The 23,844-nt window shown below is 47.8% G+C and overlaps 1 protein-coding gene across 1 annotated transcript in view; it reads left to right on the top strand.

The window, feature by feature from the left end:
* The window catches only part of nhsl2 (NHS-like 2), a 73,066-nt gene extending 49,334 nt beyond the window's left edge, over positions 1 to 23,732 (top strand). Inside the window, exons 3-10 of the mRNA XM_068587232.1 lie at positions 5,176 to 5,318; positions 7,805 to 8,033; positions 13,076 to 13,258; positions 14,292 to 15,405; positions 15,499 to 16,654; positions 17,116 to 17,431; positions 18,160 to 18,277; positions 18,864 to 23,732. Of these exons, the coding sequence (XP_068443333.1) occupies positions 5,176 to 5,318; positions 7,805 to 8,033; positions 13,076 to 13,258; positions 14,292 to 15,405; positions 15,499 to 16,654; positions 17,116 to 17,431; positions 18,160 to 18,277; positions 18,864 to 19,206 (3,602 nt within the window). The 3' untranslated portion in view covers positions 19,207 to 23,732. The remainder of the gene's footprint in view (positions 1 to 5,175; positions 5,319 to 7,804; positions 8,034 to 13,075; positions 13,259 to 14,291; positions 15,406 to 15,498; positions 16,655 to 17,115; positions 17,432 to 18,159; positions 18,278 to 18,863) is intronic.
* The last annotated feature ends 112 nt before the right edge of the window (positions 23,733 to 23,844 follow it).

The raw sequence follows: 23,844 nt of genomic DNA, 5'->3' as shown, positions 1-23,844 counted from the left end.
GAACGCAGATCCCCGATGTGAGTACAGGTTGTCATAGCAGAGAGAAACACATGTGCTGAGGCTGAAGTCTGCAGAGGCATCAAACTAAAGGCTCGTCCTGTTTGAGCAGCAGGGAGAACTCTGGAGCTAATTTGACCATTTTGCTTATTTTAATCATATTTGTGATGTGTTTTTGAATGTGTGTGTCGTGTGAAAGCTCAGTCAGCAGTAGTAAGCGTAGTAGTGAAACATTAACGTGTAAAAAGTACAACGTTTACTGGAGTATAAGTGGAAGCGCTTATTTAAAATACCTTTAAAACTGTGCTTCAGCTCTTGACTGCTTTCCTCTGCTGGAACACTGTCTCGCTGTTTAAAGATGTATTTCTCTCTTTCGGTGCAGAGCTTTCTGCAGAAGACTGTGTGTGTCGCTCTTTATGTTTCTTCTTCATTAGTGGGACAACATGAGAGGTATGATGGGATGGGATGTAGGCGCCGAGCAGGAGGAAGAGAAGGAGCAACATGTTGCTGTGAGTTTGATCACAAACTCGTCGCATCATTTTTTTTTTTTCCTTCTTCTTCGCCAAAACTTTCGGTCCAGAACCAACAAACATCTCCTGCTGTGTTCGCGCCGCTCGTTTTAGACAGATTGGACGTTGTGTTGTCTGAATTTCTTCCTCCTCCTCCTCGTCCTCCTCTTCCTCCTCCTCCTCTTCCTCTCTCATCTTTTTCTACACTGAGATTCTAATCACAACCTTTTTTTTTCATTCCCATATATCTTCCTGAACTGCCTCGTCTTCGCTCTCTTCTTCTTCTTCTTCTTCTTCTTCTTCTTCTTCTTCTTCTTCTCCATCTTCTTCTTCTTCTTCTTCTTCTTCTCCTTCTTCTTCTTCTTCTTCTTCTTCTCCTTCTTCTTCTTCTTCTTCTTCTTCTTCTTCTTCTTCTTCTTCTTCTTCTTCTTCTTCTTCTCCATCTTCTTCTTCTACTACTTCTTTTCCTGCAACATTCTCTAACTCTTCTTCTTTGCTCTTCTCTCATGTCCTTCTTTCCCATCCAGACCTCCCTGATCAGTTTTTCTCTGACTTCACTCTCCTCCCTTCGTCACTCATCATATCTCCTCTTCTTCTTCACCTCTTCCACGGCGCCACGTTCTCGCTGCTTCGTCCTCGACGTCCGACATTGGAAGTTTATTTTGAAAGGACGGCGTGTAACGAGGTTGAGACCGGCACGCCATCGTCTCCCCGAGCGTCGCTGTATTTGACGAGAGAATATGCTCTTCCTCCCTTCCTCCCCATCCTCCCCATCCTCTTCCTCTTCTCCACCTCCCCTGTGTCTTCAGACCGGATGAGAGGAAGAGTTCTGGTCTCTCTGCTCGCCGGGCGGCTGATCCTGCTGTTTCTTGGCTCAATTATTTTTGAACGCTGCAAAACAGACCGTTCTCTCTCATCATCAGCAGCGAGCGAGCGACGAGCCTCCGTGAATACAAATATCCAGAGATGTGTTTCCTTAAAGCGAAGGCTCGCTGGAAGAGAAACGTCTCGTCGCTTCCTGAGGAATCGGCAAACGCGTCAACGTCGGCGTTCACGCCGAGACTTAAACGAGAACACAAGAGAGGAAACTGATGCAAGAACGTTCAATTCTGCAGTTGTGAATGTTAATAAAGGCCTCCGTTGAAAAAGTAATTTCTCATTTCAATAAATGAACAGGAAGTGGTAAACAGCGATAAACACTGTGAAGTCATTGCAGGGTTTGTATAATGATCTGCCAGGAGCTAAAAAACACTTTTACAATGGAAAATGATTATTTTGTAACCACTTGACAACCCAAAAGTAGTTTTTAATGGTTATAGCTGACTATAAAGCATTAGTATAACTTGAAGTCACCATTTACACAGCGATTACAGTCGTTCTGCAAAGTGAAACCAAAGTGAAACTCTTGATTTGTTCCCTCAGTGAACTCAATCTCTAGTTTAAGTCTTCTTCAATACAGCAAGATGTTCATTTAGTAAATTATGGTCCATTTTTAAGGCAAGATGGTGGCTACCAAAAGCCAAGATGGCGACGACCCGAAAAGCCAAGATGGCGACGACCCCAAAAGCCAAGATGGCAATGACCAAAAGCAAAGATGGCGACGACCCCAAAAGCCAAGATGGCGACAACCCCGAAAGCCAAGATGGCGACGACCCCAAAAGCCAAGATGGCGACGACCCCAAAAGCCAAAATGGCAAAGATTAAAACCCAAGATGACGACAAACCCGAAAGCCAAGATGGCGACGACCCCAAAAGCCGAGATGGCAACGATTAAAAGCTAATACCGCGCGAGTCATGTGGTAGCTGAGCCGCTGTAGCGGTTTGTGGGTCAGCAGCAGCTCGCATGAGGCTCATTGGCACTCGGGCCTTGTTTTTCCTCTCTCCACGTGGGATCATTTATTTCCGACCAGATTAAATTGGCGAGCTGGAAGCAGGCCTGCGTCTTGGTCACATCCTGCGCCTCGTTGGCGCGCATGTCCCCCCCGAAAAACCTTAAATTTAAAAGGAACTCGACTCCAAACCGTCAGAGCTTCTGCAGAGACTCGACCACCCAAGCGTCTGAATCGCGTCTTCCTCGTTCTGGTTCTGGTTTCCTCTCGCTCGCTTTCTTTCTTGTGTTTCCCACAAAAACCAGAAGAGGATAAAAACCCTAACGGTGAACATATGGCGGAAAATTGTTGTCAGTGGCGCTAAACGGGGACGCAGAACAAGGAGCAGCGTGGAGGGCTTTAGATGAAAGGGAGGAGTGAGGAATGAACGACACAAAAATAAACAAAAGAATCGCCTCTGCATGTTATAAACGTCTTGGGCTTTTATTGTGAAAGGTAAGAGCGGTTGATTTATGCATTTATGCACCGCGTAAACACCTCAGAATAATCATCCCTTTTGCTAAAATCAAAAATAATGACACTTTTTTTCCAGCACAATGTTCTGTGTGACAAGACTCGTGACAATCGGTTCAAAATAATGTGACAAACGTGTGTTTAAAGGCAAAAATCATCGTTTTTTTAAGACGTTTTTGCTCCAGTTTTCTCAAAAATCGACTAAAAATGAGAAATGAGTCTTAAAATCCACGCTGAAGGATATGAAAGTTTGGGTTTTGTGCAGCAGAAGTCGCCTCTGAAGTTCAGAGGCGTGCTTACGCAACACAACGGGCGAGCTCTTAGAGATGTTTTCCTTGCTGCCGGCTGACTTTCGAGCGTTGGGGAGATGTCAACAACAATGATCCCGAAAGCCATTAAAAAATAAAAGTGCACACAAAGACTCTGTGGGCGGGTGAGAAATAAAACTGAAAAAAACCTTCATCATTATCTTCTTGTATTTTGCGGTTGGTTTATTAATTTTCTGCTCATGGTGACTCCATAACACTCCCACGGTGTCGCAGTCCATCTGACACCTGGGAACTTTTTCCTGTTCTGTAGACGACGATGTTGAAAGTCTTGAGGCCAAAACCCTGCGAAGTCTCGTCTGTCACCATGTGGATGCTGCAGGAAGGGACTATGAGCATGCGTTGTATAGTTTATTAATACAATTACATTTAAAGCAGCTTTAGTTGGTTCATTTTTCAATTTTGGCTTCTTTGGGGCATCAGAATAAGTTTGAAAATTGACAAATGTTCACTGTATGAAGTTGTTTTGCCTATATTATATATATTATCAACGTTAGCATACATTCGTTCATGTTTCCGGCTAACGTTTTAGCTGCTAATCGCTAATCGCTAATTCTTCAAGTTTACAAATTTACAAATTTTCTGTTAAAATGTCACCTTTTGAAATTGGACCTATTTATGTGAAACTGTTTATCATTGTTGAGTCCAAACAATAATAAAACCCAACATTTATGACACAAATAGTAAAATATATTGTGGCGTGAACATTTCATTTAAGCATTGTGATTGTTTTCGAGCTACTTGGTATGTTTTCCTGCGTTTAATAAACTCCTCATTGGTCAATAAATCCCTACTACTGATGCCATCTGTCTTTTTACAGCACCCTTTGTTCCCAATAAAGCAATTTAATTGACATATTTGTTAATAAATGTCATAAAATGGCGGTTCCAAGTGGGGTCAATGCCATCGCAGAGACAAATAGATTCATTCAGACCACCGGGGGAAAGAAATGTCGCTCGCTGTTCGTTTATTCCTGTACATCGTAACCGGTGAGGACGTACATGAACGCGCTCTTTGGTGTCTGGCTGTAGCCGCTAAGCTAACAACAAAGACTCCGTCCTCTTCCTTGTTTTGGGTGACCCACTTCCTTTGTGCCCGAAATGGTCGTGACCCGGTAGGCGGGCGGGAACCAATCAAACGCCAATGCTATAGAAGTGTAATTATATATATAAATATATATATATACATTGATTGAAGCTTGAATGCTAACTATTAGCGTCTTTGATTTTTTTAGCTTCCTGCTGCAGATTAAGGTCCAGATTACGACTTTCCCCAAAAGTCAATGTTCAGATGTCAAGTGTCACAGCGCAACAATACACTGCTGGTCCACCGGAGTTGACAGCGGGGTGTGTGTGTGTGTGTGTGTGTGTGTGTGTGTGTGTGTGTGTGTGTGTGTGTGTGTGTGTGTGAGAGAGAGAGCTAGAGGGCTTTAGGGATGAGTGGGGAGTGGGTTGGGAGTGTGTTTTGGGGTAAAGGATAGGCTGAGGGGATTTGAGGGGGAATGTGTGTGTGTGTGTGTGTGTGTGTGTGTGTGTGTGTGTGTGTGTGTGTGTGTGTGTGTGTGTGTGAAAGAATGGGGGAGGTGGGGGTTAGGAATCTGTTTACAATGGCCTGAGGGAGAGTCTCCTAAGCTGCCAGAGAGCGAGAAACCAGTCCGCTATCGGGAGGACGAGAGAGAGAGAGAGAGAGAGAGAGCGAGAGAGGAGAGAGGGAGGAAGAGAGAGAGAGAGAAGGACGGGACAGGAGGAAATGAATGAAGGAGATCAAACAAAGTAAAAAAGGATCAAAAGGAAACTTAAAGAGTCCTTTGAGGTTTCGCGGCAGAAGTTGCAGCCGGAGTCGCGAGCGGGGGGAAGAGCGGGTGAAGGCGGGATCGAACCCGATCTCTGAGGATCTGGTGTGTGTGTGTGTGTGTGTGTGTGTGTGTGTGAGTGCACTTTTGTTCCCGTGCGTGCACCGCTGTCGATGCTCACGGTGTGTGTTTTCTTTGTGTGTGTGCAGACTTTGAGGAGCAGTTGTACGACTCCAAGCTGACCGGTCAGACGTTCCGGCATCCGTCCTCTCAGAGCTCCGACGGCACGTCCACCTCGCTCAGCCGGTCGCCCGTCTCCCTCAACAACAAGAGGTCGGACTTCATCTTCCTGGTAAACACACACACAGTCACACACACACACACATGCATGCAGACACACACACTCACACGCTCGTGCTCATTCGATCACATGGCGTCCTCACACCGAATGGCGTCTGTCCGGTGAGCGAACACACTCATGTTCAAGTGTCGTATAGGATTGTTTGAAGGCACACGCACGCACGCACACGCACACACTCACACACACACACACACACACACACACACTCACACGCACGCACACACAAAAATCACATCGTGTCTGTCTCAGTTATTCTTTTTCACTTTCCTCACAAGTTCACTAAACTCACTCAGACTGCCCTTTCCTTTCCTCCTCTCTCCACCTCTCCTTTCCTCACCTCTCCTTCTCTCCTTCTTTCCTCCTCCTGTCCTCTCTCATCTCTCCTTCTCTCCTCTTACTTCACATTTCCTCACCTCTCCTTCTCTCTTCCTCCTGTACTCTCTCTCCTCTCTTCCTCTCCTCCCTTCCTCTTTCCTCATCACCTCCTCTCCTCGTCCTGTCCTCTCACATATCTCCTCACCTTTCCTCTCCTCTCCTACTCTCTTCCTCTCCTACTCTCTTCCTCTCCTCTCTCCTTGCCTTTTCTCTCCTCTGTCCTTCTCCTCTCCTTTCCTCTCTCCTTTCCTCTAAATCTAATGAGACATCAGATGTTCAGCGCTTGTTTCCCACCTTTTTTTTTTAACAAAATTATCGTATTTAAAAAGCCGGAAAAATATATTAACACAAAGCTGATTTAAAAAAATCTTCCGTCATTAAAATCTTATTTCAAGTATCAACCAAAATCCATTAAAATCACTGAAAACTGCCGACTCGTCGAGTGTTCCCGCGTCACTGAAGCTCTGGTTTCAGCGTCACAGCTGCTCCGGCGAACACTCGTGTTGTGACAAAATGCCTCGTCGCCTTTGTTGTCGTCTCTTTTCCGTGGAGGACTGGAGCTGAATCACCCAGAAAGCAATATGTCCCGCCCTCCTCTTTGTTCCACGTGTCAGAATCACTCGTCATCCTTTCTTCACACGCTCTCAGCAGGGTTTCTTCCACAAACAAACACCTAATAATTCAGCGTCTTACAGATGGAAATACCGCTAATGCCTGATCAGAAATTGAAACCAAACGTGTTCAGAAGTACAAAAAACCCCCATGAAACAGACGTTTTCGTTCCTGTCCTTTTCTTCTAAAAGCTCTCAGCCTTTTTTTCTGTCATTGCGGCAGCTTGACGGACTCCCACGGTGATTTTACTGCAAGATGGCTGCACACTTCCTGCGTGTTGGCGCTGCGTTTCCTCTCGGCAAGCTGTTAAACAGCTCCGTGGAGTCGATGCCGCTCGCTCCGTTTGGGCTCATTTCTATCAGAACGTTGGCCGATTCCCAAGAGAAGTCTGAATCCATGAAGCACAAACACATGGGCTCCTGCCTCCTCTCCCCGCATGCGTGTGAGCCGGAGAGCACGAAGACTTTAGGGTTTCAATGCCTGGCTCAAAGGCTGTTTGGCAGCTGGAGTTTATGACGTAGAGGTGATACCTTTAGAGAGTTTACACCCTAGAGGTGTTACCTTTAGAGAGTTTATACCCTAGAGGTGATACCTTTAGAGAGTTTATGACCTAGAGGTGATACCTTTAGAGAGTTTACACCCTAGAGGTGATACCTTTAGAGAGTTTATGACGTAGAGGTGATACCTTTAGAGAGTTTACACCCTAGAGGTGATACCTTTAGAGAGTTTATACCCTAGAGGTGATACCTTTAGAGAGTTTATACCCTAGAGGTGATATCTTTAGAGAGTTTATACCTTAGAGGTGTTACCTTTAGAGAGTTTACACCCTAGAGGTGATATCTTTAGAGAGTTTATACCTTAGAGGTGTTACCTTTAGAGAGTTTATACCCTAGAGGTGATATCTTTAGAGAGTTTATACCTTAGAGGTGTTACCTTTAGAGAGTTTACACCCTAGAGGTGATACCTTTAGAGAGTTTATACCTTAGAGGTGTTACCTTTAGAGAGTTTATACCTTAGAGGTGATACCTTCCTAGAGTTTATACCCTAGAGGTGATACCTTTAGAGAGTTTACACCCTAGAGGTGATATCTTTAGAGAGTTTATACCTTAGAGGTGTTACCTTTAGAGAGTTTACACCCTAGAGGTGATACCTTTAGAGAGTTTATACCTTAGAGGTGATATCTTTAGAGAGTTTACACCCTAAAGGTGTTACCTTTAGAGAGTTTATACCCTAGAGGTGATACCTTTAGAGAGTTTATGGCCTTGAGGTGATACCTTTAGAGAGTTTATACCCTAGAGGTGATACCTTTAGAGAGTTTATGGCTTAGAGTTGATACCTTTCCCCTCTCCTATCTCTTTTCTATGTTTCATGCTCTCTTGCAACCGCTGTATAAATATATCATCGATCATCATTTATTCTGACTTTTTTCTCTATCCTACCTTGCTCACCGTGTCTCTAACACCCTTTTCATCCTCTTCCTCTTCCTCCAGCCGGCGTCCAAACAGCTCTACGACGATGAAACCTCCTCCTCGGTGTTCGGACTGAGGTCCGCGGCCGACCCGTCTCCCTCTCCGACCCCGTCGCCCTGCGGCTCGGACCGCCCGCCGCCGGGTTGGAGCGGCAGCGCCGCCGCGACCGCCGGACCGCCCGTCGCCGACAAACCGCGCTGGCAGCTCGGCCGGCGCCCGCCGGGTCACTTCATACCGCTCGACGTCACAGGTACGAGCAGCGTGGGGCTTTGTTGAGCAGGTCCAATGCTTCATGGCTCTAATTTAGAGTATGAAGAAGAAGTTCACTCAGTTGTTGGTCGTAGGAAAAGGACACAAAGAAGAACATAACCTCTCCAACTTCGCCTCACAGGGCAGCCCACTGCTCCTTAATCAAGGATGGGTGAAATGCAGAGAAGAATTTCCCCAAGGGGATTAATAAAAGTAACTTAAAAAAAAAAAAAACAAAACTTTGGGATGAAGTTGCTGAGGTTTCGGTACCTTTTCCTTAAGGGCGATGGACGCCATTGGTATGCGTCTCCGCAAACTCAGCCTGTGGGATGTTTTCTTGGTGCTGCGATGGATTATTCTGGTCAAAAATGAGTGTAGATCGCATCATATTTCCAAGTTCTTGCCTTAGAAGTGTTTGGACTGGCGCTGCTGCGGTATCAAAAGGAATATCATGAATGTTTCATTGCCCGGTCCATCGAAGTGCTGGAGCAGTTTGCTGAAATTGAAATCGGTGTGTGTGTGTGTGTGTGTGTGTGTGTGTGTGTGTGTGTGTGTGTGTGTGTGTGTGTGTGTAAACACAGGGAACTGGAATCCAGCTCACACTCTTAGAAATAAAAAGTGCTGCTAACTAGAGGAAAAACTTAACCCAACTTAAAGGCTGAAGGTTCCTATGAGAGGTTCAACGAAGAACCTTTTCATGGTACAGTGATTCATCTCTGAACCTCTGGGGAGGTTCTGCACTTCTGCACCTTCTAAGGGTTTCTAAAGGTCCACGGGTCACAATTTGTTGAGGTTTTTGTGGGCTAAGAGGATCCTTTTAACGACCTTTAAAGAACGCTTTCTTCTAAAGAGGGTCCATTGGAGGAAAACTCGTCCTAATTGAACCCTTTAATGGTGCAATGTTCCATCTCTGAACCTTTTGTCTGCAACACGATGCTAAAGCTCGTCTTCCTCCTCCAGAGGTTCACGAGTCAGGAACATTCCCTCAATGAAAGACCATCAAAACAAAAAAAATAAACATTTATGAAGTTATTTTTGTATTTATTTGATTCAATAATGATATAAATTATTAAATTGAGAATCAGGATGCAAGAAGAGAACAGACGCAGCGAAACGTCCCGACAGCAGGAAGCTCAGCAATCCAGAAGGAAAGTCTCAATATTCGTTTCAATCGCTGCTCGTACAGTTTGCATATTCATGCCGACACACACACACACACACACACACACACACACACACACACACACACACACACACACGCTGCAGAAACAAGATCTGACGTTGAGAACATTTTCTCCTCATGATCACATTCGCTATCGTCCTCGCTCGTCTCTCGCGGTCAGCTGTGTGTGCGTGTGTGTGTGTGTGTGTGTGTGTGTGTGTGTGTGTGTGTGTGTGTGTGTGTGTGTGTGTGTGTGTGTGTGTGTGCGCGCTGCTGTCAGAGCTGTTAGTATGCTGTGGTCATCCTCAACAGCATCGTTCTGACACTTGCTTCCACTCGGCCAGGCCTCCTCCTTGTTTACTTTGCGTGTGTGTGTGTGTGTGTGTGTGTGTGTGTGTGTGTGTGTGTGTGTGTGTGTGTGTGTGTGCATGTGAATGTGTTGTGCTTCCGATTTTTGGCATAGCAACTGCTTTGTCACCGGGTGCCTCTCCCCTCCATCACATGCATCTCTTCCTCTCCTCCCTTATTCTCTCTCTCTCTCTCTCTCTCTCTCTCTCTCTCTCTCTCTCTCTCTCTCTCTCTCTCTCTCTCTCTCTCCTCACCCACTGAGTAGTGGAGTAGAAGGTCAGGTATAATGATGCATGCCTGTGGCGTTGGATGGTGGGTACTCACTTCCTTCTGCTCAGAGAGAGAGATGGAGGGAGAGAGATGGAGGGAGGGAGGGAGGGAGTCAAAGGGGGAGAGAGAGAGAGAGAGAGAGAGAGAGAGAGGGATCAGGTTTCTTCTTCCTGATGACATTTCTCCTGAAGCAGCTGTTTTGTCCTCATGTGAACTGTTTTGACTTCAGAAGACGTAAAAAACAAAGAAGTCAGTTCTTGTCGTTTATTTAAGTATCTCTTCCTCTCTTCATTCATTCACTTCCCCTTCTTTCTCTCTTTCTCTGCGGACCGGAGATCAGGTATATCTTTTTTTTTTTTTTTGCAGCCAGCTTGCTGTTGCCATGGTAACTGCTCTTCCTCTCTCCTCCCTAAAATAAAAAAGGAGGGAGAGAGAGAGAGAGAGAGAGAGAGAGAGAGAGAGAGAGAGAGAGAGGTACAAAATAAGAAATGGTAGAAAAGAAAAAGTGAGTGAAACTGTCACCAGGAAGGAGAAGAAGAAGATGGATGGATGAAAGAGGAATGAATGAAGGATAATCAGGGTTTTTCCTCTTCCTCTTCCTCCTCCTCCTCTTCTTCCTCTTCCTCCTCCCCCTCCTCTTCCTCTCTGAGGACGAGCCCTTGCTGTCTTTTACTTTTTCTCGTCTCTCAACAAGTCAAAGGTTTACTCGTCGCTGCTCGTCGTCTATTTAAGTGAATTTCTGTCTTTTTCTTTCCTGGTGTTGAACCTGTAAATCTGCTCATTAACAGACAGAAGGGATCGATAACGAGGCGCGCTGACCGCCTGCAGCTTCTTCACCACAAAGGGAACAATCCTCAGCTATAAAAACAGACGCTTCGTCAATGCGGCGCTGGATGTGAAAGAGTCCAAAAGGTTCTGAATAGTTTGAGCTACGAAGGGAAGCAGTGATGAAGACAGATGTGCGTCTTTTTCACCAAGCAACTTCTTTTATGAGTAAATTATCTCCAGATCTTTGCTCTCAATTTAAAAAATTGCTCGGAAAAATAAATAAACGCTCTCAAAACTCAAATATGCTCTAAAAAAAATTTCCCCCAAAAACATTTCTCAAAAAAAAGCTCTCAAAAAAACCGTCTCACAACTAAAATTTAAAAAAAAGAGAGCAAACTTTCCTTTTTTTGAGAGCAAATATTTCTTTTGAGAGCAATTTTTTTTTTGAGAGCAAAGATTTGGAGATTATTTACTTACAAACGAGCAATTTGCTCGTGTAAAAAAGACACAAATCTTCCTTTTATAAGCAGTGAGCACACGCCGGGATAAATGAGCCTCATAATGAAACTCCCCGAGTTGTGTTAGAGTTCGCAAACGCACCTTTTGATATAGTTTTTCCTCGGTTGTGTTAAATGCAACACAATCCAGACTTCTCTCCATGGTTTGGGTTCCTCATTCGCTGCAGAGGCGTGCGGTCGGACACGCGTGGAGAGCGGCTGAAGCACAGAACGGTGATTCAGTGGTTGAAGGACTCATTTAAACACAGAACATTTGTGTGTTTTTCTGGGGAGGGGAAGGGACTCACAACCTCAGGGTCCACGATCACAGCCGGCCGAACAGACACTGCGATGAAAGAACGATTGTCTTTTCTCCTCGGGCGAAGGCCGCCGATAGTTGAAAGAAGCGTCTTTAATTCATGCTCGCAGGAGCAACACAAAGACTCTCGGCCTCCGAGCGGACTCTCCGTCAAAGACGAGGCCGCCGGCGTCCAGGAGAGAGGAAGACGAGTCTTTCTTTCCCGACGGTCTCGGGCGGCAAACAACACGACCGAACCTCACGTCGTTTGCTGCCGGAGACCTTCACCAAAAACTGTCCCTTTGACTGGATGAAACGAGGATTAAAGAGACGGTCCAGTCCGGCAGGAAGTGGGCGTACGCGTCGCAGCGAGACAGGAAGTCATCGTCGAGAAGTCGCATTTAGCCTTCGCCGAACGGCGGAGTCACAGCTTCGTCTCTGCCGGCTGGCCGTCGACGCCGAAGCCCAAACACTTTTATTTATTCATGCAAAGAAGGGCGACGGGACCTACGCCGACAGATTGGTGGGGAAATAGATGGAGGAGGAACGACGGAGGCCGATCGACCGTTGACGAGATGAGGAAGAGAGGTCGTCGATTAGGGAAGGAGACGGATCCCTTCATTCTGAACGGACAAGAAGAAAAAAAAGGCTTTTTTTTCGCTGCTGATAACAAAAAATGAACCATGATACGTCTGCCAGGGCTCGTGGGTTTCACTTAAATCAGTCATTTAATGATTATCCAGTCAGGAGATTGGATTTTTCTAGAACCCCAAAATTAATTTTGGTGATAAAAAAAACCTCCTCTTTGCCTGTTTTTAGAGTGTGGAGCTGCTCACAGACCTCCTACCTTTGATTCATTTGGCCTATCGTCTACAATGACGCAAAATGCTCAAAATCTTTTGTTTGTAGTCTTTAAACTATGAAGTGTTGCAGTTTGTAGTCTTTAAACTATGAAATGTTGCAGTTTGTAGTCTTTAAACTATGAAATGTTGCAGTTTGTAGTCTTTAAACTATGAAATGTTGCAGTTTGTAGTCTTTAAACTATGAAATGTTGCAGTTTGTCATCTTTGAACCAGGAATTGGAAAGTGGAAATGATAGTTATTTAATTTAATTTTGAAATGAAAACGAGGGTAAAAGAAAAAGCAGTTGAATTCAATATGAAATGAGTGGGAGAAGATTTTCAATGAGCTTTCGCCAAAGATTTACGTGATCAATTTACAAGGAATCATCGATCACATTGGTTTCATACAGATATTAAAATGTATGGTTTTAGCGCGTTGTGTTAAGTTTATGCCTTAATGGTTCGAGGCTCGTACGATGCCTTTTGAGCATGGGATGTTCTGTAAATTTATAAGATATCCACATCACATTTCTCCACACTTGTCACCTCACATGCATTTTAAAAGGTTGAAGCCACATTACTGCCCCGGTTCTTGATCCATCTCCAAACACAATTTCATCTGAGTGAGACAAGGCCGGTGCATTGACTGTAATAAAAACACTAAATCACATTTATTAAAACGTTGCACCCTTTTATGAATCACTTTAACTCACGGGGGAGGGCCGACACATCTCTATCTCTCAAGAGTCGTGATCTGATTCTTCACCGCCGACGTCAAACGACAGGATTGGATTTAGTGTTTCATTGAATTTGCCGTGAAGTGAAATGACTCTCCCTCTCCCTCTCGCCGACCTCCAGGTGAAGGCAGAGGAGGGCGATTCCACGGCGTCGACCTCCTCCAGCACTCCCCGTCCCCGTCCCCCTCTCCGGGGGACCCCTCGCCCCACCAGCCCCGATCCCTGGAGCCCGTCACGGACACCTTCCACCAGACCCTCCCGCTGAGGAAGACCCACTCCGACCTCGACACAACCGTACCTGCAGGTGTGTGCGCGCCTCCACCCTTCAGGTGGTGTTTTTCTGTCTCTTGTCTTCCTGTGGTGCGTGTCACCACCGAAAAGAAACATCAGAACTACCTCCAGTTGTGTTGAAACCTTAGAAACACAAGATTTAAGGTGTTTTCTGCTTTTTGACGCTGTGAAAACATCTTCCTTTTTCATCCGATGGCACCGTGACAGCTATTTTTTATGGTGTTTTTTAGTGATTTGTGTTTTTGTGTAAATTCAGATAGAACCAAAGTTTTGTTAGATTCATTTTGGCATGTTTGTCGCCCCGCTTGGCTTGATCCCAAGTTAAAAGCGGTCACTGTGGCAGGAAAACATCATAATATTTGTTTCTTTCCGCTTTTCACAGATCCCACATTTTTTTTAATTCAACAAAGAACAACACAGCAGAGATTGATGTTAGGTTAATCGTTTCTTCCCCCTTTATTCGCAGTAATCAGTTTTCCTCAGTGAAGGATGGCATTGCCAGCAGCCAGGATCTTGTCATGCCTAAATTGATTTGTTCACAGCAACAGGGAAACGTAAAAACAGAGGATTCATAATCTAGTTTGAATCCTGATCCAATGCAGAGGAGGGCAAACAATAGTACAGTATATAATCGAATGCACAAGTGGTGCATTTGGGTAGTTAAAAGTGTTTTTCATGCAGCCTGCTGACAGCCAATCACAAAAGGGCTCTATCACGGGAACATCCGAGATGAGCCGTCATTCACCGATTAATCCAAACGCACACATAAAAAGGCAAACGTTCACATCTTGTCGTAAAAAAGAGTGCAACGAATACTGAAGGTCTGGAGCCGTGTAAGATTATGTGCTGACAGCGTGCAGACGTTTTTTTTCCGATATAAGTCGGCAGCCAGAAAGTGTGTAGTTTATTCTCAAGGACTTTTTGCTTTTGAAGTAAGCAAGACAAGTACATTTCCTGCTGTCTGCACGACATGCACTTTTTTTTTGGTTGAATCTGCTGTGAAAGTCGTGTGAGTTTGTTGTGCTTAGTTGTCTCCTCCTCCACAGGAGACACACCGGACCATCTTCACCCAGGAATTATGGACACCTCCGGGCTGCTGTGCTCGAACACGCCGTCCTCCTCCTGGAACGGACCAAAGGGCTCCACCTTTTCGCCCGGAGCGTGGAACGAGCCGTACAACTACAGCGTGAGCAAAGGACCGCCGGCGGTCCCGCCGAAACAGCACAGCGTCGTCGGAAACCCCGGCGGCGGGACGCAGGACGGCGTGATGCTGGTGAGCTCGGGACACTCGGCGGGCCCGCACTCCAGTTCGTTCGCGTCCGTGAACGACCCTTCCAGGAGAGGAGGGACTAACGCGGCGGGGGTTTCGCTGGCGGCGGCCATGATGGGGAAGCGAAGCGAGACGGAAGGGGCTGCGGCGGACGGAGGGAGGGGAGGAGGAGGAGGAGGTGGCGGGGTTTCGGAGGCGGGGCGAGGGCGCGAGAGGTCGGCCCGTTCCATAGCGGCGGCGAACGCCTTCAAGTTCCGGGAGCGTTCCCTCTCGACGCCCACGGATTCCGGTTCCTTCAGCTTTACAGAAGGCGGTTCAGGGCAGCCAGACGGGAACATCTTGCTCACTGGGAACGGGAACTCGCCGGCGCTGACAGACCGCCAACAACAGCATCAGAACTTCATGGGCTTGGCGGAGAACTACGCACTCCTCTACCCGAGAGGGAGCTCCGAAGACAGCGCCAGCACCGCCGACACGATCTCCGTCACGGCCTCGGACTACAGCGCCGACGGCCGCTTGCGCCTACGCTCGCGCTCCATCTCGCTGAAGAAATCCAAGCGCAAGCCGCCCCCTCCCGTGAGGAGCGTCTCGCTCATGAAGAACCTCGGAGAAGCCCAGGGGCGGATCCACCACGGGGGCGGCCTTTATAGGGACGGGCGGCCGAAGAGCCTGCACATCCCCAGGGACCACTTCCCGGACTTCCAGCCGGATTTCCTCCTGCCCAGCTCGTCCTGCTCATCTACACCCAGCGTCGTGGAGCGGGAGCTGGGCCGCGGAGGCGCCGATGGACCTCCGAGCCTGGAGGTCCAGGCGCCCGAGAGGGAGGGAGAAACCGAGCTGACCTTCCCCACTCACTGGCAGCTGGGGGAGTGGAAGAACGACCCTTACAGGTAGGACACTGGTTGTTGGTTTTCTTATTGGCGATTTATATAAAGTTCAGTAGGTTAAGACTAGAAATGCAATGAGTTCTGCCTCTCTTCCAGGTCGTTATCAGGCTCCAGCACGGCAACAGGTACCACAGTGATCGAATGTATGAAAGTCAGAGACAGCTCGGAGTCCCTGCTCGACTCCCCCTCCACCTCCAGAGCGACCTCACCCTCGCAGCTCTCCATCGAGACCGACGTCAAGGCGTCCTCGCCCTTCAGACCCCCGGGACTCATGTCCCCGTCGAGTGGCTATTCCAGCCAGTCGGAGACACCCACCCCGACGGTTCCCCTCAGTCACATGGCAGGTCACGGGACGATCGGAACGTTGGGTTGCAAGTTGCGTCCAAAGATCCCAGAAAGGAAATCGTCGCTACCGTCGCCGAAGGACCCGTCCGCCAGGTCCAGATTGTCCTTCGAGATGCCGGGGAACGCGCACCTGGAGCTGTCGTCGATCAAGCCGAAGCAAAAGGCCAGCAGGCGACACTCCGACACCTCGACGGCGGCGAAGCCGGGGAAAATCAGCCCCAACTCCTCCCAGGCGTTGCCCGTGGTCACCCAGAACGAGCTGAAGACTATCCGGCTGCGCTCCGTCTCTCGGGGTGACTTGGAGGACTGCCCCGACGGCGCGTCGGACACCATCGAAGAGGAACAGCACGGCCGAGACTTCGGCGAGGACCCCAGCCCGCCACCCACCTTGCCCAAACCCAAACCGCCTGTCGCTGTCAAGCCCCCGTTGCCCAAGCGGCCCCTGAACCTACTCCTCAAGTCTTCTTCCCCTTCCTCGACGTCCCCCCTAGCCCCGGAGTCACCTCCTGGCTCACCCGTGGACCGGCCGGTGCCCCTGGGCAACATCTACAAGGTCATGAGGAAACCCAAACCCAAAAAACCTCCACCGCAAGCAACAAGTCCCTCAGTTTTTCCAGATTACACCACCGCTTCGCAAACCGCCTACGATCATCCGTTCCTCGCGCACTCCCAGTCCCTCTTCGACCTCCCTCCTCTGCCGGAGCCCCAGCCTCTCCTGGAAGACCCGACGATGGAGCCCGAGTTCGACGCGGACCCGGAGATTCGTCTCGGTCCCGGGGATGGAGGGTCGCTCCCCTCGCCCTGCAGCGACCAGGAGGCTCAGGAGCTCCAGGACAAAAGCAAGACCCTCCCTTCAAGGATGACAATCTCCTGTCTGGCGGAGCTGTCGGAGAAAAAGAAACCCAAGGTGAGGATGAGCTTTAGGAGCCTTGTAGAGGCTTTAACCAATTTAAGACTTGCCACAAACAAATCCAATGTCTCTTTGATTCATTTATCCTCTGCTCCGTGACACCAGAGCATAAATTCGCAGGGTCCAATACACTTGGATTAAGTTAGTTCTACGTGTCGCAGCACAACACAGGATACAACAAGACCGGATACAGCACTACCACCTGGCTATTGTGCTTCCCATCCAAACACACCTGTTCCCATCACCTGGCACTTACCTATAGGCCTTTTTCAAGTTAATGTGCTAGCTTGTGTTTGAATAAAGGAATTACATGCCTTCATTCACCCAATGTTTCCCGCAAACAATAAACATAATTATGGCTCCAAGAGGCGTAGAAATACATTTCATGGAAGCAAATAATCTGGTTTCTGTCCTCATTTTGAATGTCCTGTATATTTAAATGATCATTCTTTTCCAAGGTTCCCCCTCCGGTGCCCAAGAAGCCGAATGTCCTGCTGCTTCCCTCCTCGGTCCACTGCTCCACCAACGGCGGCCCGGAGCGTCAGCCCCCGCAGGCCGAGAGCCCCGCGGGCCTCCGGTCGCCCGTGGGCATCTTCCCGCCGCCAGAAGAGTTTCTCGGTTCCCCCGGTGTTCCCGAAGTGCCAGAGCAAGACGAGGACCACTTGGGAATATACGAGGAGAGTTCGAAAGAGTCGTCGCTGCATTCGTCCCTGCACGATTCCTCCCTCACGGAGCTGGAGGGGAAAATGGGCAGCACTGGGATCGCTGGGGCAGGTACGTACCGTACTGGTTTTTTGGCACATGCAATTCAACTGTAACTTCAGCTTGATTTGTAAAATGTTATAAAACAATACTTTGACAAAGCTGAAGGAACATTCAAGCCTTTACACGGCAGTCTTTAAAATACTTTTTGAGGAAAATGACCATATATGGTTACTTGCACGATGAAGGAGCAGTACATCAAAAAGCTTTCATTTGAGTGTACTTTTTCCAGTAATGTATTCCTTTAAGTCATTCATCATACAACACATACTTCAATCCATTTGTCCATGGTCTTCTTTAAAAAAGCAAGGCTTTATTTAATGAGTAGTATTATGCACTTGACATTAATCAGAATTATCAAGGTGTTGTGTGTTTTTGAAGCCAAGAACAATTAGTTACACCCATACTACACATGCAGTATTTGCTAACAAATATTAGCGAATGAACACTGCTTTATCTGAGTCAGAGGTGATGTATTCATGTGTTTGATTATGATCTTTTCCTGCTGCGTTTGATGCATAACTTTCAGGTTTTTTTTAGCAAATCAAAGCCCAATTACGCTAAAATTGGACTTTAATCAAAACACAACTGGTTCCCACTGTTTGTAACAGCGCTGTTGACATTCATCACTATTATCTAATACTTACCTTCATTGTGCACGTGACCAAGTCAGATCTGTCTTTTAACTGCGTTCACCTGTATTATGAATATTTAATGTAATTTTCTCTCGTTTTGTCCAGACGACCCGGCGGCCAACGAGAAGACGGTACTGCACATCGCCGAGGAGACGGACGACGTCGCGTCGGCCGGCTCGCCGGCAGCACACACCACCGAGGACCTGTTCACTATCATCCACAGGTGTGTGTGCACATGTACACTATACACACGTCTCATTCATGCAGCTCACACACTAACTAGAACGACAGCCGACGCCTCGCCAGGCTTAAAAGGTGCGTTGTTAACTTATTAGCGTAAATGGTTTCAGCCAAAAGCTTCTCGTGACCCCGAGGTGACGCTAAGAAGCGTCGCCTCGCTGTAAAAGTGTGAGGCGGACCGGCCACACGGTTCCCTAGCAACGGCTGCACACACACACAGACACAGACACACACACACACACACACACACACACACACACACACACACAAGACAGCTAGTCTCTAAGCAACAAGTGTTCATTATTGTACCTGATGCTGAAAATAGCTTGAAAGCCAGAGAAGGAAAAGGTGAGGGGGAGGAGTCAAAGGGGGAGGAGTCAGTGGGGTGCACTTGCGTTGCGACGTCATCATCGATGACGTCATGATGATGACGTCATCATCGGCGTCTTGCCCTTGTCCCTGCAATGTTACAGCCTTCGTTTAACTTATCCCTGCCTCTTGTTAATGTGCTTCTTCATCTCACCGTTCTTCAGCCTTTTGATAATGACCCTCTCTCCTCTTCGCCTCAGGTCCAAGCGAAAGGTTCTCGGCCGCAAGGAGCCGACGGACTCCTTCGGCAGCCGGCAGAGCCTCGTGTCCCCGGTGAAGCACAGCGCCTGCGGCGGCGGCGGCGGCGTCGACATCCGCAACATGACCTTGGGCAGCCAGAGGTCGAGCTCCCGCAACGATAACTTCATGGCCCTGCTTCAGAAGAAAGGCAGCAAGTCCTCCGGCGGCGGAGCCAGAGTCTCCGCGATGGAGCTCCTCAAAAGCACAAACCCTTTGGCGCGACGGGTCACAGAGTTTCCCGCCGCCTCGGCGTCGGCGTCGCCGCCGGGCGAGGGAGGAGACGGCAAACCCCACGATCAATGAACGGATGTCAACCGGGTCGACGAAGCCACCAACCCATTCTACGGCGTGCCGCCCGCTCGGGGGGCCTTTTTTTGACCGGCGCGTCAAAATCGTCTCGCTCCAACTACTGATTGATCATTTGCACCGTCCAATCAAAATTGGGGCTCATCGTTTTTTTGGGGGACAAAACGGTCCCTCGTTCCATCGTCCCCCCGTCAAACCGATCCCTCCGGTAGAAGCGACGAAATCTGCGGAGAGCTGCGTTTGTTCCTCGCTGTATTTTCAATGAAAGATGGCGGATTTAAGGGTTTTTAATGGATCTATAGTGGACCTATAAAGGATATAACGGTGGATATCTTCACTCCTGACTCCTTCTGGACGAAGACAACAAGAGTCCCGGAGGACAACAAGCGATCCGACATATGAATCTGTCACCTAGTTTTTCCAGAGGACCAATGAATCCAAGATATATAAATGGAATTTTAAAAATTTTAGATTTTCAATTGATTCATCCACGATTCAATCAAAGCAGCCCTTCAACCAGCGGCCCGGAGGATACGTTATTCACGGAGCGAAGAGGGAACACGCCCCCCCCAAAAAACCCTTTGGTCATCATACCATCAGCATCTCGGTGACTTGAGAAGGATTTACGAAGAGGAAACCACATGGGAGGATGCTTTTTTTTGGCCACCAAAGATGACGCATGGGCATGTCACGTATTTAGTTCGTGGACCTTTTCGATCGTGGACCTTTAGATTTAGTTCGTGGACCTTTTCGATTTAGTTCGTGGACCTTTTCGATCGTGGACCTTTCGATTTAGTTCGTGGACCTTTTCGATTTAGTTCGTGGACCTTTTCGATCGTGGACCTTTCGATTTAGTTCGTGGACCTTTTCGATCGTGGACCTTTCGATTTAGTTCGTGGACCTTTTCGATTTAGTTCGTGGACCTTTTCGATCGTGGACCTTTTCAATCATTCCACTGAGGCAGAAAAAGAAGAGAGACATTTGTTGGAACACAAGCACTTTTCTTTTTTTTTTTCACCAATCAATTATGTTTTCAAGTCTTTGTTGAGATGTGTTTTTTCCTGCCAGACGGCCATTTTCTGTACAAGAGCTTCACTGGATGGTTTCCGGTGTGCGTCGTGTGCAGAGATCGTGGACGTGACGCATTTTATCGACAGAATCTTCGTTTGCGGACGCGAGGACTAAAAATAGTGTACAGCGAGCAGCTTGGACCGCAACCTGCCCACACACACACACACACACACACGGAGTAACGCCATGGCAGACAAACAGAAAAACAGAACAGTGTGTGTGTGTGTGTGTGTGTTCATATGAGTGTGTGTGCAGATGAAATCGGGCCTGTGGAGTTTCTGTACAGGAGAGTATGAAGCAGGCTTGGTTATTAAACAGGGTTTTTATCCATTCTTGGTCTCTGGTGACGGGACCAAAGGACTCTTAAAAACTACAAACAGACCAGAGGGGACCTAACGCTGTGTGTGTGTGTGTGTGTGTGTGTGTGTGCGTGTGTGTGTGTGCAAGCTTTTGTATGTGTGTGTTCATGTGTATCGAGGGAAGTGCCAAATCATAGTCAAGACAGATAAGAAAGAGAGAGAGAGTGTGCACACACCTGCGTGCTCATGTGTTTGGCAATATTGTGTGTGTGTGTGTGTGTGTGCGTGTGTGTGTGTGTGTGTGTGTGTGTGGGCGCATGTTATCACTCCATCTGTAATGTGTGTGTGTGTGTGTGTGTGTGCATATCGTCAACCTCGCCGTTTCTCTCTCTCATGACGAGGATTGGAGGGATCCCTCTCCATGCACCCAAGCACACGTGTTTTCGGAACCCAAGAGGATTCTGGGAACCGAGAGGATATTATGGGATGGATAACAGAAGCGCAAAAAAAAAAAAAAAAAAAGGATTCTGTCGCAGAGGGACGGTACGATGAGTTGTCGACGTTTTTTTCTCTCATCTCAAACGTGAGCCGGTGGTCTGCCCTCCTCCTTCCTTCCTTCCTTCCCTTCCCTCGCTCCTCTCCTCCTCCCTCCATCAGTCTCCCTGCAGACGGCGTCATCCCTCTCTCTCTCTCCCTCCCTCTCTTCTTCTTCTGGCACGTACGGTAGCACACACACACACACACACACACGCACACACACACTCTTGCTTTCATCTATTTTACACGTAGCACTGCTCCTCTACGTCAGTTCCTCTTTTCACCGTCCATCCATCCATCCATCCTCCCTCTTTAGCTCCTCCCCCATTCTCCTTTCACCTTCCCCATTGCTCTCTCTCTCCCCCTCTCCTCCTCCTCTCCACCTCTCTGCATTCAGTCTATGCATCCGAGCTCGACGGACGACACCGGATGAATGTCAATGAATGACTGTTAAAGAAAAACGACAACAATCACGACACCTTTCTATCAACGCTTCTCTTCTGCCTTCGCTCTTTCCTGCTCTCTTGAGTTTTTATACTTTTATTTGAGCCTTTCCTCCGGATCCGTGCACGAGGACGGACACGAGGACGGTTTGAATGTGTTTTTTTGCATAAAGGACCTTTTACTTTTTGGACTTTGGCTCGGTGGACGGTTCTGAGCTTGTTGGATTAGCGGCGGTTCAGCTTCAGCTCGACCTCCTGATGGAGGAGGAGGGACATCTTCTCATCTCTGGACTCGAGCGAATCCCTCGGTGCTACTGAGTCAGAGCTCCCCCTAGTGGGCGGAGGAGGAATAACCACACGAGACGAGAAAGATATACAAAAAACTCCTACACACACACACACACACACACACACACACACACACACACACACACATCTCTCTTCCCTACATCAGTCCTTCAGGTACTCCATCATCCTGAGAAGAAGAAAAAAAGATTTTAAAAATGCATAAAGTATCACCATTTATGATGACTAGTCAAGTGACGCTTGTTTTAAATATTTAGTGAATGAAAAAAAGATAAACCTATAAATCTCTGTGTTTGTTTGCCTTGTGTACTGAATTGTGGGCGTGTCGCTGCGGCGCCGACTGTGTTTGTTTTTTTAAAAATCATTTTGTTACTTTCTTTTGGTTTGTATTATTTGAGCTGCTGCCTTGGTAGTAAACACAAACACACAAACACACACACGAACTTTGCGAAAATCTTGGCCAAAATATCCAAAAAGGGAGCGTTCATGTTCAATCAATCAAACTAATTATCAAACAAAGCATCTGCCGAAATCTGCGTTCATCTGCAGAGGGAGGCGGCGTGTTGATGCCACAATATGAGCAATATCACAGATCTGAGATCAGAGAAGTGGACATGCATTAGTTCGTGGACCTTTTCGATCGTGGACATGCAACTCCTCCGGATTGAGTTAACACAGGAGACAGAAAGGGTGCGCTTCTTTCGTTGATGTTGAGAAGTATTTAGCGTAAAACGCAGTGTTTTGTTTACCTCCCGTGCCGAGAGATGCATTACATCTTCCACGTGCACGCTTTTTAGGTCCGACAAGTCTTTAGCAGGGAAGTGCAGTAGAGGTACAATCACACGGGAGCGCCGGGAACAACAGGAAGTAGATGTCGTAGAGGGTTGCCGTCGTTTGTTGTTGAGAAGAATGTGTGATCTTTTCACAGCGGCCGAAACCATCCCATCGGTCGGGTGTCACTGCCAACTCGGTTGCCATATTTTTTTTAGATGCTTTTAAAGTCGGCCGACGACAAACAATCCGGCCCCTTCGGTGCGTTTTTCTCGGCTCTCGCCATTCGCCGACCGGTGAGGAAAAGTTTTCCGGCCCTGACGAGTGGCTCCGCCTCCAAGAAGAGGCGTCTGCAGGAAGTGTTGTTTGACGACATGTTGTACTGAGAATGACATTTATTTAAAAGGAAGCTGACACCAGAAATATAGTGGACGTGTAATCCGTTATCCCTTCTTTGGAAGCGAGGGAGCGGCGGGAGGAGGGGAAAAGGGGTTTGATTCAGCGGCGGGGGGATTACCACGCCGGAGAGTTTACACATTATTATACGCATCCTCTTCTTCTCCCTTCACCTCCTCGCTCCCGTCTTCTCAGAGGAGTAATCGTGTTAAGAGGACCCTCCCTTTCGCTCTCTCGCTCGCTATACGCTGCGAAGTGACACAGAATACCTTTTTTTTTTAAAAAAGGGTTTGGGAAAGCACAACAATTAAAGAGCAGCGCGATCGCTCGTTCATTCGTTTGGTTTCAGTTGTCGTCACGTTTGGAGGACACTAAGGCGCTAGCGGCCTCTAGTGGCGAGGTCGCAGGTTGCATCCAACCCTTTCTAAGCGAGACAAGAGAACTACGGTGGCCTGCGAGGTAACTAGACGCCCCTCCATCCTGCACACCGATCCTTTGAATCTGGAACTGGAAACGAGGGCCGCTGCCGGGTTTATTTTACAAGATATAATTGACTGTTCCAGGCATCTACGGCGACGTGTGTCAAGTAGAGCCGCAATGGCAAAGAAGGGAAAGACGATGGATGAAAAGACAAAAAAACTGTAGTGGAACTTTGCTGAAAAAAGCCCCAAAAGATGAAGAATTCAAAAGCTTTCCAGTTTCAGAATTTGACCTAATTTGACTTCTTAAGGCCCTTAAGTGACGTTCCCGCCGCCACAGAGCGGATTCTTGTGTTCAATCGAAGCGTCCGGCTTTCTTTGTCGAAGACTTTT

The sequence above is a fragment of the Clinocottus analis genome, unplaced genomic scaffold (assembly GCF_023055335.1).
Source record: "Clinocottus analis isolate CAN_PGR_092001 unplaced genomic scaffold, fCliAna1.0.p SCAF_21, whole genome shotgun sequence".
NCBI lineage: Eukaryota > Metazoa > Chordata > Actinopteri > Perciformes > Cottidae > Clinocottus > Clinocottus analis.
The sequence above is the reverse complement of the archived record's forward strand: the minus strand, read 5'-3'. Positions and strand labels throughout refer to the sequence as shown.